This window comes from Mus caroli, unplaced genomic scaffold (assembly GCF_978045245.1).
Source record: "Mus caroli unplaced genomic scaffold, Mus_caroli_1 scaffold_9, whole genome shotgun sequence".
Taxonomy (NCBI): Eukaryota; Metazoa; Chordata; class Mammalia; order Rodentia; family Muridae; genus Mus; species Mus caroli.
In genome coordinates, this window is record NW_028227264.1 from 28249976 (window position 1) to 28266786 (window position 16811).

The following is a 16811-nucleotide window of genomic DNA, read 5'->3' on the forward strand; positions in this document are numbered from 1 at the left end:
TGTTTTCTATGGTATCTTCTGCACCTGAGATTCTCTCTTCTATTTCTTGTGTTCTGTTGGTGATGCTTGCATCTATGATTCCTAATCTCTTTCCTAGGTTTTCTATCTACAGGGTTGTCTCCCTTTGTGATTTTTTTTTATTGTTTATATTTCCATTTTTAGATCCTGGATGGTTTTGTTCAATTCCTTCACCTGTTTGGTTGTGTTTTCCTGCAATTCTTTAAGGGCTTTTGTGTTTCCTCTTTAAGGGCTTCTACTTGTTTACCTGAGTTCTCCTGTATTTTTTTTTTTTTTTGAGAAAACCATTTTTATTATCACTGCCCAGCTTGTGTGCAGGATTATGTACCAAATGGCGAGATCTTCTAAAGAACATCTATATAACATTTCTTTCATGTTTCAAGAGATGAAAATAACTGTACAAGGTTAAGTACAAAAGTACACAAGACAGCGGACAAAAGAAACATCTAAGTATGAGATTTTATCCCACCCGAAGCTTTAATATATTTGAAAAGTAGAATTCATGAACTAAAAAATATTGTCCTTCTATAGTCCTGCCAAGTTTAATGGAAGTGGGTTTAACCTGATTACAACACTAACACCAATATCACTGATCTGATATTTACAAAAAATTTGTATTTTTCAATAAATTAAAGTCAGTGCAACACCCATGCAAGCTAGAATACTAGCTGTTTGGTGAACAAGGACCCAACATCAGAACAAGTCTATAAAGTCCCAAATTGATATTTTTTCAAACTGTATCCATTCCACACATTGAAGATGTGAAACCCAAACCCATTCCTCTTTGTGTGTGGGTTTGTGATCTTGCCATTTCATTCTGAGCATCAAGATTGCGAAAAACTTCTTCTTGTTGCTTCAAAGTCTTATAACTTTCTTCATCAATGGAGCTACAGCCAGCTTCATTTTCACTCTTAATGCCCATTAACTTCCTAAATTTGACATTTTGGTCCTTGTTTCCAAAATTCAATTTTTCCCAGATTTCAGCAGACTGAGATTTGTCACCTTCTTTCTTGCCTTGCCAGAGCATTTTACTCTTTTTCTCATGCTCAGCAAACTTCATTGGATTCACGGCTGCTGGGTTATAGTAGCTGGGCACTGCTACGCCAGTCTCTGCCAAGGCTTTAGCTTGCAGGGCTGCCATTTGAGCTGCCATAGCTATCTGAGGAGTAACCTGCGTTCCTGATGCCAACAGTGCAGCAACATTAAGAACTGAACCTCCATTGGCTGCAGCTGTTGCAGCCATTTCTTGTTGTTTCTGCTTTTCAACCACTTCCTTTTCTCGTAGTCCTTGTAATTTCTTTGCCCTTTCTAATCTCCTAGCTAATGCTTCTTGGGCGTCCATTGCTGTGTTTCTGCCTCTGAAGGGAGGTGGACTAGGTGTACGCCTTAGGCTTCTGCTAAATCTTCTTGGTTTTTCAATTCTTGTCTTTCTATCTCGACTTCGAGTCCTTGATCTGCTCCTGCTTCTACTCCTATGCCTGTGTCTGGATCTGGATTGGGAATGAGTTCTGAGCCTTCATTTCCTATCCCTGCTTCTAGATCTTGACTTCTTCCTGTCTCTGCTTCTGGATCAAGATTTTTTTCCAATCCCTATTCCTCGATCAAGATTTCTTCCTTTCCCTGCTTCTACTGCAATGGCACCTTTCACTTGATCTACACCTTGAGTGACTTCTGCCCCGTGATGACTTCCTTTCTTTGCGTTTATGTCTGTCCTCACCATTCTCAGATGAATTTAATCGCTCTCTTCCTTTGTCAGAAGAGTGTTCTTTGTCATTGTTCTCCTCAGACTCTTAGAGGACTTATCTTTGGATTCATGTCTTCTTCCCTCTTTGCTTCTTCTCCGGCTCCTGTGCTTCCTTCCTTCCATCATTATCTGATTTTCATTTTCTTTCTCTTGACCTTGACCTCGACCTTGAATAATAATATTTTGAGGCTCTAGGAGAAATAGATATATCTGACTGCTCTTTTTTCTTTTCTCTATCCAGTGATGTCTTTTCTAGGGCTAATCCATCTCGTTCTGTATCAATAGCCTGAGAACCTAATTAACCTTCTTTAATGAAAATATCCCCTTGGCACAGAGGGACAGCAAAACATGTTCTGCCTCTCTGTATTTACGCTCTGGGCGCCATTATTTTTTTGAGTCCTGGCCACTAAGGTGGCGCCTCTGCTTGCCTGCACTCAACAGTACTGGCTGCCTCGAAGCTTCGCCACAGACTGTCTCCTATATTTCTTTAAGGGAGTTAGTTATTTATGTCCTTCTTAAAGTACTCTATCATCATCATGAGGTATGATTTTAAATCAGAGTCTTGCTTTTCCTGGTGTCTTAAGAGTATCTCTGGCTTGCTGTGGTGGGAGAACTGGGTTTTGATGATGCCAAGTAGCCATGGTTTCTGTTGCTTATGTTCTTGCCCTTGCCTCTCACCATCTACTTATTGGTGGTCTTAGCTGGTCTTGCTGTCTTTGACTGTGGCTTATCCCTCCTGTAAGACTGGGCGTCAGCACTCCTAGGAAACCAGCTCTCTCCAGGTGGAATTTGGGTACTTAGAGCTGTGGCACAGGGTCATCTCCGGGGTACAGATAGAAACCAGAAGGATCCTGTCCCAGGCTCTTCCTCGGTTCCTGTGTCCTCATGGCTCTGGACGGGTCTCTATTGGGTCAGAAATTTGAGCAGGAGTGGTGGTCTTACCTGTGCTCTCAGGTGTATCAGCACTCCTAGGAGACCAGCTCTCTCCTAGTGGTGGGCTTTGGGTATGGAGAGCTGTGGCACAGAGTCAGCTCCAGGACACAGACAGAAACCAGAAGTCTACAATTCTACCCTAGGTACCAGTTTCATAAATGCTTGTTCCTGCCTTATTGTTATTCTTGAGGCAGGGACTGGAACATACAGACCCTCCTGCTTCTACTTCCAGAGTTACTGTAATCCCGGGAATTATAGCCATGCACCACCATGTCCTGTAATTATTCGTATATAATTATATACTTTCTGTAATATGATTGACATTACAGTAAAAGAAACGTAAAAAAAGAAAAAAAAAAGATGAAAAACCCCAAACAATGTACAATGTAATAGAAAGCAGAATTAGGCAAATAAACGACAGGAGAAAAAATATACACAGAAATAAAAACATAAAGCTTTAAAAAGACTGCAATAAAATTGTCAAAAAAATAAAATCAGCATCAGTGAGCACGTCACCTAGGAAATCACAGAAGTGTCTTAAAGTCAATACTGCCGAACTGTAGTTCTGTACCCTCAGTGAGTGTCTCAGGCTCAACAGTGGGCGTCATGCTCCAAGATCACAGGCAATGTGAAAGTGAGACCAAAAGCAGATTGCAGGCTTTCAGGCAGCATTCAAGCAAGAGAAAGAGAAAACTGAATACAGCTTTCCAGGATCCTGCAGGACTCAAGGAAAGGCTTTTGACTTTCCAACTGGGAAAAACATGAGACACTTTTACAATATAAACTGAGAAGTCAAAAACAGAGAACAGAAGACATACCTACTAGTAATTGGATAAACTCTGAAAAACTCTTCTCAATTATAAATCAATTTTATAAATCAACTTCTGGAAGGCTATCAAATATCTTTTCAAAACTTTTACTAAGTAAAAATGTCTTTAAAAGCTCTGTTGGATAATTTTCTTAAAACAATTATGTGACTTCTACTACCAATAAATTAGAGTAAGTCTTACAAGTTTACTCACTCTAATACAAACATAATACGCAGAGCATCCCCGAGACCACCTCCTCCTGGGGCTACACCGAAGACATCCACCTCCCCTCCCCCGCCTTCAGTAGGAGAGGGAGCTAGCCTCACTTCTAGCCTAGACAGCATGGTAGAGGAGGCCCTGGTAGTTTGAGAGTGAGTAAGCTGGCTCCACCACTCACCAGCTGTAGCGCTGGGGTGAGTTGGCCCTGTCCCTCGCCTGAGCAGTGCTGGAAAGCTGGCTCTAAAGGGGTGAGCATGGAAGAGCCATCAGGCTGAGCAACTCAGCTACCACCCAGACCCATATCCAGGACTTTGAGATGGCCCACCCCAAATATGAACTTCTTCCATCGATGAACCGCTGGAGTGCATGAAGGGGCTGGTCCTCCATGACACAGGCCAACAACAGGATATCCAACAGGATATCCTGGTGAGGGTCCAGTATTGATCGTGTAGCAGAAGACCCATGACTCAGGGCAACGAACATCTGCAAAAAAAGCTTTTTGGTAAAAGGGTATACTGGGTTTTTCTTTTTGGCAAAAGAACAGCTTCCACAGTGAGTTTTGTTTGATTTCTTTTGGTGTGGGAGGCTACAAGGGCAGACAGCAGATATGGTGAGACAAGGACATGGGTGGGATTGGGATGCATGATATGACATTCACAAAGAATCAATAAAAAGTCAGGAGAAAAAGATCAAGGTAGGGCAATAGGTTATTAGTGTTGCACACAAGGATTTCAGCAACAGAAAGTGTAATTAAACCTCGGCTTTAAATTAACCTATTCTGAGTGAAGGCAAGTGTTTTAAGAACTGATCCAAGTTACAATAGAGGATTACAAACAAACAATTTCAAAAGCATAAATTAAGTTGGCATTTTTAATAGCATTCCACTATGGGAAATACACTTTTTTACTCTAATTCCATTCAATTACACACCATTGGTGAAGCTTTTAAGTTTTTAAATAGTTTCAATAATTGATACAAAATTAAAGTTGATTAATGTTTCAAGTTACATTCATTTAAAAGCAGAATCTTTAAATTTGTAGACACCTCAAGAGTTTCAAGTATGTTCTAGTCACAAAAATCTAAATTTTCATGTTACTCAGACTAAATATTAATTCAACCTTATTCAATGTGTGATTGCTGAGTAAATCAGTAATCATAATCTTAAGTAGAAACTACATACATTTCTATTTATTTATTTACTTACTTATTTATATTTTACGGTCACTGGTGTTTTGCCAGCATATATATCTGTGTAGGTGTCAGAAACTTTGGAACTAGAGTTACAGATAGGTGTGAGCTGCCATGTGCATGCTGGAAATTGGATTCGGGTCTTAGGGGAAAATCGTCAGTGCTCTTAACCACGGAGCCATCACTCCAGCCCCATCCCGCTATAGACATGTTCTTAACATGTACTTGCTGACTACAAAATGCACACTCCATCTCTTCCATATTGTCTTTCTCAACACTGTTTCACAACTTTAGTTTGCCTTTAAAAACAAAACAAACAAACAAACAAACAAACTCCTTCTTGTATTAAGATGACAAGTTCTTGGTCAGAGTTGAAGGGAATTTTTCTTATTCATGTTAATATTGTTCTAGTTCACGCCTCATACATTGAGTGATCATATTGTCAAATGTGGATACACAAAGAAGTTTTATGGAAAATTACATTAAAATGCTGTGCTTTATACACTAAAATGTCACATAAAGCTACCTTATGATTTTAAAGACCTACTTGGCTTAACAACAAAGACTGTAAGTTCTACTCACCCAAGCCATGAACTGTGTTGTAGTCTATGTCTGTCCCACACACATATGCACCAAAGTGAGCAGATGCTATAAGGAGGCCACCTGGAAAAATCACACAATTATGACTGTTAATCAGAAAGTCCAGACTAGTGTTCCTTTCCTGATTTAATCTGATCCAGAGTCTTATGAACTAGCTGCAGGCAGAGTATCCTGGAATGACATCAAGCCTAGTTAAATTTAGCAAGGCTCAGAACTGAACAAAGAAACCCTAAACTGAACTCGCTAAATTGGCCAAAAGGCAAAGAGTCAATGCATATCATGGCATTGTTACTTCACACACTACCTAGGAAATGTTAGTTACTGTTCAAAACGACGGATAGTTAGACATTTTCACGTTATCTTAAGGTTATTCAAAAACATTCTGTTCCATGTTAAAAAGTGAGCACCCAACTCTGCAAATACAACAATCTAAAATAAATTAATAACTGAGCTCAAGTCTCAACGAACAAAAGTGCGCATATTTCACATGTGAAATTCTGATTCTTAGGGTTAAAACATGGCCTGTTTTAAAATATTGTCAAAAACTATAATATAAATTTCTGAATAAGTTATCTAATTAATAGTATTATTTTTCTATTATACAGTGCTATGACTAAAGTAAAAATAATATCCCAATATAAAATTACCAGACTAAGGAAAATGACAAATGTGACTGGTTCAAAAATGAAAGTTTTAACAATTAAAAATGAAACATTTAAAGAAAATAAGTATTTTTATTAGGAAAAATTCAGTTAAATAAAATATTAAATGCATTTTTATTAAATTGTACATTATTATGTATTCAAATAAGGTGCTTTTTATGATTGATCAATCCCTAATTTTAATATAGGAAAATGTCAGTCAAGTAGGAATGAGAAATTCATTTTTAGACTACAACATAAACACAGGCCTTTGGGGCAAATTCTTGGGTTTTTCTTTCCATCCTTTTAAATGTTACCTCTAAAATTAGTACAATGTCTTAACAGTGTCAAGATTACACATTACAGATCTACAGCCATTTAAGACACACTTTGCTCATGTAAACACACTAACTACTTTCTTGTTGTATCCCTTGGAGAAGGAGGATGTTGGACTCAAAGCACAGCAGAAACCAAAACCTAAGTCTTCTCACAGTAACCCTGAAGCATTTGTGAGGCGCAGTATGAAGGAGACCTCATAATATTTGATCTGGAAATGGCGTAGTCTGTAGTTAGGAAAGGTATTGCATGTGATGACTTGTGAGACTCACAAAGTCACTTCACCGAAATCACAAGGAATACTACAATTCTGCCAACCAAGGCAGATACTCACCTAGAAGAGCTAGTTGTCAAGGGGACAGAAAAGCTTTCCTGTGCTTCCTTAACCAGAACCTTATCCATTGCTTAGAGGGACCTTTGAGAAGACTCAACTTACAGAACACTGCTGAAAGGAGACGAATAATCTGTTAGACTCGCCTGTACTTGTGTCTTCTTTTAATTTTTAAAATAAAATCACAGTGAGTTGGTTTCTCTGACCCTGGGCAATTGTCGCTAATCCTCTACTGTCTTTCACTTACAGCAGTCTGCATTCTGTCATACCTTACATGGAGTGTCCTTGGGTGGAAAGGGAAACACAGGGGTAAGTGTGTAGAAGGTAGGAATGGTACGCAGCCATTGTTGTTATCCAGACTAAGAATATTATTAATACCACATATGTAAGTCAGACTAACAACTCAGTGTTTCAATTTCCTGTAACTTAAGCAGTAGCCATTTTAAGTTCAGAGTAAGATCTTATAAGTAAAAAAAAATACAAGCGGATTTTATTTCACACTATAAAACTTAACTTACGAGTTTTGTCTCTGTAGAAGTACGGGAAAGCTTTGAAAATGTGAGGAAATGTGAGACTAGGCTTTGGTTTTGCTAAGAGAGAAAAGGAAAAGAAGCTGGTACTCCTGCTGCCACCATGTATGTTTCATCCCTCTGAAAACGGAACTCTAAGTGAATGAGCAGCCTAGGTCCAAGAAGACTGCCAAAGGCAGCAATACAACCAGAGTACCCACAGAACCAGGAAGAACTGGGAAAGCCTAGACAAGCAGAAAGACTGTGCTGAACTACCGATACAGACTTTCCAGTCCTATTCTCTATCCAGCAGTTTCTCCCAGAGCCAAGGCAATTTCCCCGCTTGGATACTATGTCTGCCATTCTGAAATGGCAACGTTAAAAGGGAGCTGTGTTCTTTTCCTGACACCTACAAATCATCTGGAGATAAGCAAGGCAAGAAGTCTGTCTCCTTGGTGGACATGTTATAGACCCAACTCACCGGAGAGATGTATGAGAGAGAGAGTCCACACTATGCCCTCAGAGTTCTATACTACCCAAGACAATGAGCACACACTCATCTCAACCTCTTTAATTATCAACAAAAAAGGTAGATGTTTAAAAATTAGAGCCTCAATTCCCTTGCTGCTAAAATAGTAGCAATTTATCAATATTTCAGAAAATAGCCCAAGAGGGGACAAGAAAACGAGTTCATGGTCAAACATCTCATCCTCGTTTACTGCTCACCATATCTATCATCTTCACCAAAAAATATCTAAGTCCATAAGAAAGTAACAATTAAAAAAAATAGTAGTAGGAGCTGAAGAGATGGCTCAGCTCTTCCAGAGGTCCTAAGTTCAATTCCCAACATCCACAGTGGGTCACAACCATTTGTAATGGGATCTGATGCCCTCTTCTGGTATGTCCAAAGAGTGACAGTGTGCTCACACACATTAAAAAAAAAAAAAAAAAAAAAAAAAAAAAAAACTCTTAAAAAAATAAAAAATAGTAGCATTCCATTGAATTTTTCAATTTTTCAAGTTTTCAAGTAACACTCCATCATAGCATGCCTGGAGTGAGGCTAGGAGGAGGGCCTTTAGTCAACAGGTTATTCTTATGAAGAGGACTGTAGAATCCCAGACCTTCCTTCTGCTCTGGGCTTAGAGGTAAGCAGTTGAGTCCCCTTATCATTGTTTGCTGATATCCAAGCAAGGCCTAACACAGTCAAACTAAAAATAAATCCTTCTCTTTGTAAATTATCTTGCATATTTTGTTATAACAGAACGTTTATTAGCATACCAGTTGGCTAAAATAGGAGCAAATTCTGCTACTAAGCAAATGGAGTAAAGCTGTGCATCTAGTTACTAAAAGGTCACAGAGACAGGGGTGGTATATTCATGCTAAACTTTAATAGTAGTGCTTTCTCACCACTCAATTCAAATGTGATTAAAATGAGAAAATATCTGCCAAGACAGAAAGGAGAGTGAGGTCATAATGTAATTATAAGCAGCTGCTAACTGTCTAAAAGAAAAAAGAAAGATAGAAAGAAAGGTGTTTATACAAAAGGAAGATCTCAACCTGCTCTAAAACCTTGAAAACAAAATCACTGGTTCCCCACTAGTCAGTGCTGATGCATTTGGAATCTGTTCACATTTCAGTTTGAACCATTAAAAGGGATACACTTGAATTCAGTAAAACCACAATAATGGAAGCCAAAAAACCGTCATCAAACAGGATGTGAAAACCTACGGCCATGAGAGGCACAGGACTACTAACTTCTCTGGTCTTTTCCAAGGCACAAGCTGTCTATGAAGCAGGAGTTCAATGAGGAAACCAATCACCCTTAGGAACTTTCTGTGCAATACTAGGGGCTATAACCAGTTTCAAAGTAAAAATGTCAAAAGCTTTTTAGGACCTTTTAGGACTGACATCCTAAAGCCAACTTAAACCACTAACAACAGAAATTATGGAACTATATTGTAGCGATAACTCTTGCAAAGATTCACCAATCATTTGACCTCAGTCTTCTATGGGAACAGAGAGATGATCAAGGCTGTCCATTGTAGGGAGCCTCCCACAGCAAGCATGGTCAGGTACCCATACCCCTCACCACGCACAAGGAAGTTGGCACCTTGAATGCTGTGAAGATGAAATTTCGAGATATGCTTAGGCTCAACTACATCAAAGGAAGCCTACTCCTTTTCTTCCCCTGTTATGACAATGTTATTTTTACACCAGTTATTTGTACACCAGTCACATTGTATATAAATATTACATAATTCCAAGGAACTGTTTTTACTTCATAAAAAGAGCTTTTTGTTTGTTTGTTTCTAAGTTTATAAATGAGATGGCGACGTGGGTAAACTCTGGTGGCAGAAACACGATGAGCTGAGTGAATCCCTAGAACCTACATAATGGGGAAGGAAAGCCAATCCCACAGAGCTGTCCTCTGACATCCACACCCATGCAGTGGCAAGCCTTTGTCCAAACACATGCATATTCTCTCTCTCTCTCTCTCTCTCTCTCTCTGTCTTTCTCTGTCTCTCTCTCTCTCTGTCTCTCTCTGTCTTTCTCTGTCTCTCTCTCTCTCTGTCTCTCTCTGTCTCTCTCTCTCTCACACACACACATACACACACATACAACCTTACAGTGGCAAGCCTATGCACAGACACATGCATCACGCTGTGCACATACACCCCACAATAATAAATGAAAATTTTAAAGCTGATTTACAAAAGAGTAAAGCTGAGATTCTAGAGAAAGACATATCATAACCATTTATCACATCATCCACAAGAATAAACTCTAAATGGATCAGAGTTCTAAAACAAACAAAACTATATCACTACAAGAGACATAGAAGAAGAAAATATAGACAAATCCTTTGCAAGTTGAATACAGGGAAAATTTTTCTATGACAAAAAGCAAATACTATCAAAGTCAAATGATAACTGATAATTTGAAAAGACATATTTGCAATTTATTACAGAAAATTTATTACTGGAAGAGGATGTGCTAATATCTATACAAAAGCATCCTTAAAAGATGCAGGAGCAGAGCCCCGGCACAGACTCAATCCTACACAGCCCACACCCCAGTTGTAGCTCAACATTCCAGGTATTCTGACACATCCAGCTTCATAGGTGAGACCCGGCATACAAGACCCCTGTGACTTAGGGAAACAGATTCCCTTGTGCATTCCAGTTCCCACCTGTGCTGACCAAGTAGAGCCCTGGGGCAGTACCCCATCCCACACAGTTCACACCCCAGTTGCAGCTCGACTCCCCAGGATCACAGGATCGCAGGATCGAAGGCTGACAGGAAGGACAGACTCCAGCAGAGATAGGGAGGCCAGCTAACATCAGAGATAACCAGATGGTAAAAGGCAAACACAAGAACATAAGCAACAGAAACCATTTTGACTTGACAATATCAGAACTCAGTTCTCCCACCACAGCAAGTCCTGGATACCCAAACACACCCTTAAAGCAATATTCAGATCTAAACTCTCATTTCATAAAGATCATAGAGGACTTTAAGAAGGACATTAATAACTCTCATAAAGAAACACAGGAAAACACAAGTAAACAAGTAGAAGCCCTTAAAGAGGAAATGCATAAATTCCTTGATGAATTACAAAAGAACACAATCAAACAGGTGAAGGAATTGAACAAAACTATCCAGGATCTAAAATGGAAACAGAATCATTAAAGAAACCTCAAAAGGAGACAGCGTTATCAATGAAAAACCTAGGAAAGACAACAGGAGTTACAGATGCAAGGATCACTAACAGAATAAATACAAGAGATAGAACAGAGAATCTCAGTGGCAGAATATACAATAGAATACATCAGGACAACAGTCAAGGAAAATACAAAAGACAAAAAGCTCCTATCTCAAAACATTCAAGAAATCCAGGACACAATGAAAAGATTGAACCTGAGAATAATAGGCATAGAAGAGAGTGAAGATTCTCAACTTAAAGGGCCAGCAAACATCTTCAACAAAATTATAGAAGAAAACATCCTTAACCTAAAGAAAGAAATGCCCATAAACATTTAAGAAGCCTAGAGAACACCAAACAGATGGGACCAGAAAAGAAATTCCTCTTGTCATATAATAATTAGAATTATTATTCCTTGTACCAAATGCACAGAACAATGAAAGAATATTAAAAGCAGTAAGGGAAAAAAGTGAAGTAACATATAAAGGCAGACCTATCATAATTACATCAGACTTCTCACCAGAGACTATGAAAGCTAGAAGATCCTGGGCAGAGGTCCTACAGACCCTAAGAGAACACAAATGTCAGCCCAGCAAAACTCACAATTACCATGGATGGAGAAACCAAAGTATTCCAAGAAAAAAAACAAAAAACAAATTTAAACAATATCTTTCCACTCATCTAGCCCTACCTAGGATAATAGAAGGAAAAGTCCAACACAAGGAGAAAAACTACACTTAAGAAAAAGCAAGAAAGTAATCTTCTCACAACAAACCCAAAAGAAGAGAAACAAACAAACATAATTCCACCTCTAACAACATAGATAACAGTAACCAACGATCATTGGTTAGTAATATTTCTCAACAACAATGTACTCAAATCTCAAATAAAAATACATAGACTAACAGACTGGATATTTAAAGAGGATCCAGAATTTTGCTGCATACAGGAAACATACCTCAGAATCAAAGGCAGACATTCCCTCAAATGGGAAAAAAATTTCCAAGCAAATGGTCCCAAGAATTAACTTGTAGTAGCCATTCTAATATCCAACAAAATAGACTTTTAACCAAAACTTATCAAAAAAGATGGGGAAGGATACTACATACTCATCAAAGAAAAAAATCTACCAGGATGAACTCTCAATTTTGTACATCTATGCCCCAAATTTGAGGGCACCCACATTTGTAAGAGAAATGTTACTAAAGCTCAAAACATACATTGAACCTCACACAATAATAGTAGGAGATTTCAAAACCCCACTCACACCAATGGACAGATCATGGAAACAGAAATTGAACAGAGACACAATGAAACTAAAAGAAGTTATGAACCAAAAGGATTGAACAGATCTACAGAACATTTCACCCTAAAACAAAAGAGGAGTATAACTTCTTCTCAGCACCTCATGGCACTTTCTCCAAAGCTGACCATATAACTGGACACAAACAAACCTCAACAGATACAAGAACATTGAATTAATCCCATCTATTCCATCAGACCACCATGAACTAAGGCTGGTCTTCAATAGCAACAAAACAACAGAAAACCCACATACTCAGCTATCTACTCAATGATAACTTGATCAGGGAAGAAGAAAATTAAAGACTTTCTAGAATTCAATGAAAATGTAGGCAATATATATCCAAACGTATGGAACACAAAGGAAGCAGTGCTAAGAGGAAAATTCAAAGCTCTGAGTGCGTCCAAAAAGAAACTGGTGAGAGCATACATTAGAGCTTAACAGCATCTGAAAGCTCTAGGTAAAAAAGAAGCAAATACACCCAAGAGGAATAGACAGCAGGAAATAATCAATCTCAGGGCTTAACTCAACCAAGTAGAAACAAAAGAACTATACAAAGAATCAAAAAAACTAGGAGCTGGTTCTTTGAGAAAATCAACAAGATGGATAAACCCTTAGGCAGATTAACGAAAGGGCACAGAGACAGTATCCTAATTAACAAAATCAGAAATAAAAAAGGAATCATAACAACAGAAACTGAGGAAATTTAAAAAATAATCAGACCCTACTACAAAAGTCTATAGTTAACAAAACTGGAAAACCTAGATGAAATGGATGATTTTCTAGACAGATACCAGGTACTAGAGTTAAATCAGGATCAGATAAAACATCTAAACAGCCCTATAACCCTTAAGGAAATAGAACCAAGAAAAGTCCAGAGCCAGATGGTTTTAGTGCATAATTCTATCAGACCTTCAAAGAAGATCTAATACCAATACTCTTTAAACTGTTCCATAAAATAGGAACAGAAGAAACACTATCCAATTCTTTCTATGAAGCCACAGTTCTACTGATACCTAAACCACAAAAAGACCCAAGAAAAAAAGAGAACTAAGACCAATTTTCCTTCTGAATACCGATGCAAAAATACTCAAAAAATTCTCACAAACCGGGCTGGTGAGATGGCTCTGCGGGTAAGAACATTGACAGTTCTTCTGAAGGTCCTGAGTTTAATCCCAGAAACCACATGGTGGCACACAACCACCTATAATAAGATCTGACACCTTCTTCTGGTGCGTCTGAAGTCAACGACAGTGTACTTAAGTATAATAATAAATCTCTGGGTGGGAGCTAGCAGAGACTGAGCCAGCAGAGTTGACCAGAGCAAGCAGGGCCAACCAGAGTGAGCAGGGGTTCTTAAAAAAAATTCAATTTCCAACAACCACATGAAGGTTCACAACCATCTGTACAGCTATAGTGTATTCACATATATTAAATAAATAAATCTTTTTAAAAAGTTCTAGAAAACCCAAATATAAAAACACATCAAAACAATCATCCACCATGACCAAGTAGGCTTCATCCCAGGGATGCAGGGATGGTTCAATTTACAGAAATCCATCAACATAATCCACTATATAAACAAACTCAAAGAAAAAAAAAACTTTTGATCATCTCATTAGGCTGAAGAAACATTTGACAAAATACAACAAGCATTCATGTTAAAAGTATTGGAGAGAACAGGAATTCAAGGTGCATACTTAAATATAATAAAGGCAATATATAGCAAACCAATAGCCAACATCAAACTAAATGGAGAGAAACTCAAAGCAATCCCATTAAAATCAGGGACTGGACAAGGCTGCCTACTCTCTCCCTATCTATTCAATATAGTACTCCAAGTTCTAGCCAGAGCAATTAGACAACAAAAAGTGATCAAAGGGATACAAATTGGAAGGGAGGAAGTCAAGATATAAATATTTGCAGATGATATTATAGTATAACTAAGCGACCCCCAAAATTCCACCAGAGAACTCCTAAACCTGATAAACAACTTCAGCAAAATGGCTGGATATAAAATTAACTCAAATCAGTGGCCTTCCTCTACTCAAAGGATAAACAGGATGAAAAAGAAATTAGGGAAACACCCTTCACAATAGTCACTAATAACATAAAATATCTTGGTGTGACTCTTCCTAAGCAAGTGAAAGATCTGTAGGATAAGAACTTCAAGTCTCTAAAGAAAGAAATCGAAGAAGACCTCAGAAGATGGAAAGATCTCCCATGCTTATGGATTGGCAGGATTAATATTAATTAAAAATGGCTATCTTGCTGAAAGCAATCTACAGATTCAATGCAATCCCCATCAAAGTTCCAACTCAATTCTTCATTGAGTTAGAAAGAGAAATTGTCAACAATAAAAAACTTCTGGAGGAATCACCATCCCTGACCTCAAGCTATACTAGAGAGCAATAGTGATAAATCTGCATGGTATTGGTACAGAAACAGGCAGGTAGATCAGTGGAATAGAATTGAAGACCCAGAAATGAACCTGCACACCTATGGTTACTTGATCCTTGGCAAAAAAGCTAAAACCACCTAGTGGAAAAACTGACAGCATTTTCAACAAATAGTGCTCGTTCAACTGGCAGTCTACATATAGAAGAATGCAAATTGATACATTGCTATCTCCTTGCACAAAGCTCAAGTTCAAGTGGATCAAGGACCTCTATGTAAAACCAGATATTCTGAATCTAAGAGAAGAGAATTGAGGAGGGGACCAGGACAATTGCAGGGTGTAGAAGGAGAGGGGTACAAGGTAGGAAGAATGGAGGGGCAGGAAATAAGGGTGACAGTATCAGATACTGGAGGAGACATGATAGAGGTACAGAGGGTTAGGGAATCAAACAAAAATAGGTAGCAGGAGGGATACAAAAGAAGGCATAGCCACTGGAGGGTCCCAGATACCAGAGAAATGTGAGGCTCCCAGGACTCAATGGGATTGACTTTAGCCACAATGTTCAGAGAAGTGGGAGATAGGACCTGTGGAAACCACCTCCAGTAGACAGACATAGCTCCTGTTGGAAGGATGGGGCCACTCATCCATCTCAAAGTTTTTTACCACAGAAATGTTCCTGTCCAAAAGAAGAACAGGGACAAAAAATGGAACGGAGACTGAAAAAAGGGCCAACCAGGGATGGCCCCACCTGGGGATACATCATGTCTGCAGACACCAAACTCAACACTGTTGCCATGGTCAAGAGGCACTTGATGACAGGAACCTAATGTGGAGGTTCCTTGGGTGGTCTGTGCAGCAACTGACCAATGCACATGCAGATGCTTGGAGCCAACTATCAGACTGAACTCAGGGAACCTGGGAGGGAAGCTGGCAGAAGGACTAGAGGAGCAGAGGGGTATTGCAACCCCACTGGATGAACAACATAGGCTGGCTTGACTACCCAGTTCTCCCAAAGTCTAGACCACCAACCAAGGAGTGTACCTGGAGGGATCCATGGCTCCAGATCCATATGTAGCAGAAGATGGCCTTGCCTGACAGCAATGGGAGTGGAAGGCCTTAGTCTGGGTAGGTTTGATGTCCCAGAGTGTGTGTGTGTGTGTGTGTGTGGGGGGGGGATGCTGAAGTGGTGGGGTGGGAGAGTGTGGGTGATAGGGGAACACTCTCATACAGACAAAGGGGAGTGGGGAAGGCAGATGTGAGATCAGGGGTTAGGAAGTGGGTAACCAGAAAGTGGGATATCATTTGAGATATAAATGAATGGAATGATTAATTTAAAAAAAAAAAAACCCACAAGACTCAGGAGAAAAAAGTCTATTCAAAATATGATATATGATGGCCCTTAAAAAAAAAAAGCTGTAACTTATAATCAGATATAAATTAACACTATCTTTAGATACCATTTTCAGTCAACAAATCAGGAAAATTTCAAAACTTGGCAATATATTCTTAGGAGTAAAACTGCAGGAAAGCAAGAATTCTCTGAGATGGCTGCAGAAAGCCAAGGCTGAATATTAGAGAAGAAATTATTTAGCAGCATCCAGCAACACCACAGATTCCCTTGAACCTGACAGTCCTGCTTCCAGGAATGTACGCCAGGGCTCTACCTTCAAAATTACAAGGGGTTATTGCAAGCATTATTTTTAAGTATAAAATATCAAAAACTATCAGTACCCATGTATAAGAGATGACTTTAACAAACCATGTAATATAATCTATTTAAGGTTTAAAACTACGGAAGAGTGTCTTACTCTCTTGTCTCTCTTACTCTTGCTTTCCCCCTTGCCCCTCCCCCTCTCTCCACCTGGTCATGGCAGCCTCTACTTCTCCATGCTTTCCTTCTCTCTGCCTTTCTCTAAGTCCCCTCCCCATGCCCTAAATAAACTCTGTTGTATACTAAAAAACAAACAAACAAACACTACAGAAGAGAATGAAGATGAGCTAAAACGTAGCTCAGTAACAGAGTGGCTTGTATTATTATCTCCAGCACCAAAAATAACAAAAGAATAAAAAACAGTCTTG

The 16811-nt window shown here is 38.9% G+C and overlaps 1 protein-coding gene and 1 pseudogene across 5 annotated transcripts in view; both read right to left on the reverse strand.

Annotated features, from left to right (window-relative positions):
- Positions 1–16811, reverse strand: part of Trmt11 (tRNA methyltransferase 11) — a 60154-nt gene that overhangs the window by 25718 nt on the left and 17625 nt on the right. For all 5 annotated transcript variants that reach the window (XR_015048380.1, XR_015048381.1, XM_021174883.2 and 2 more), the window contains exon 8: positions 5494–5574. Coding sequence is in view for 3 of the 5 variants with exons in the window: in XM_021174883.2 (XP_021030542.1) it covers positions 5494–5574 (81 nt within the window). In the remaining 2 variants the exon portion in view is untranslated. The remainder of the gene's footprint in view (positions 1–5493; positions 5575–16811) is intronic.
- LOC110303700 (arginine/serine-rich coiled-coil protein 2 pseudogene) lies at positions 271–3035 on the reverse strand (annotated as a pseudogene).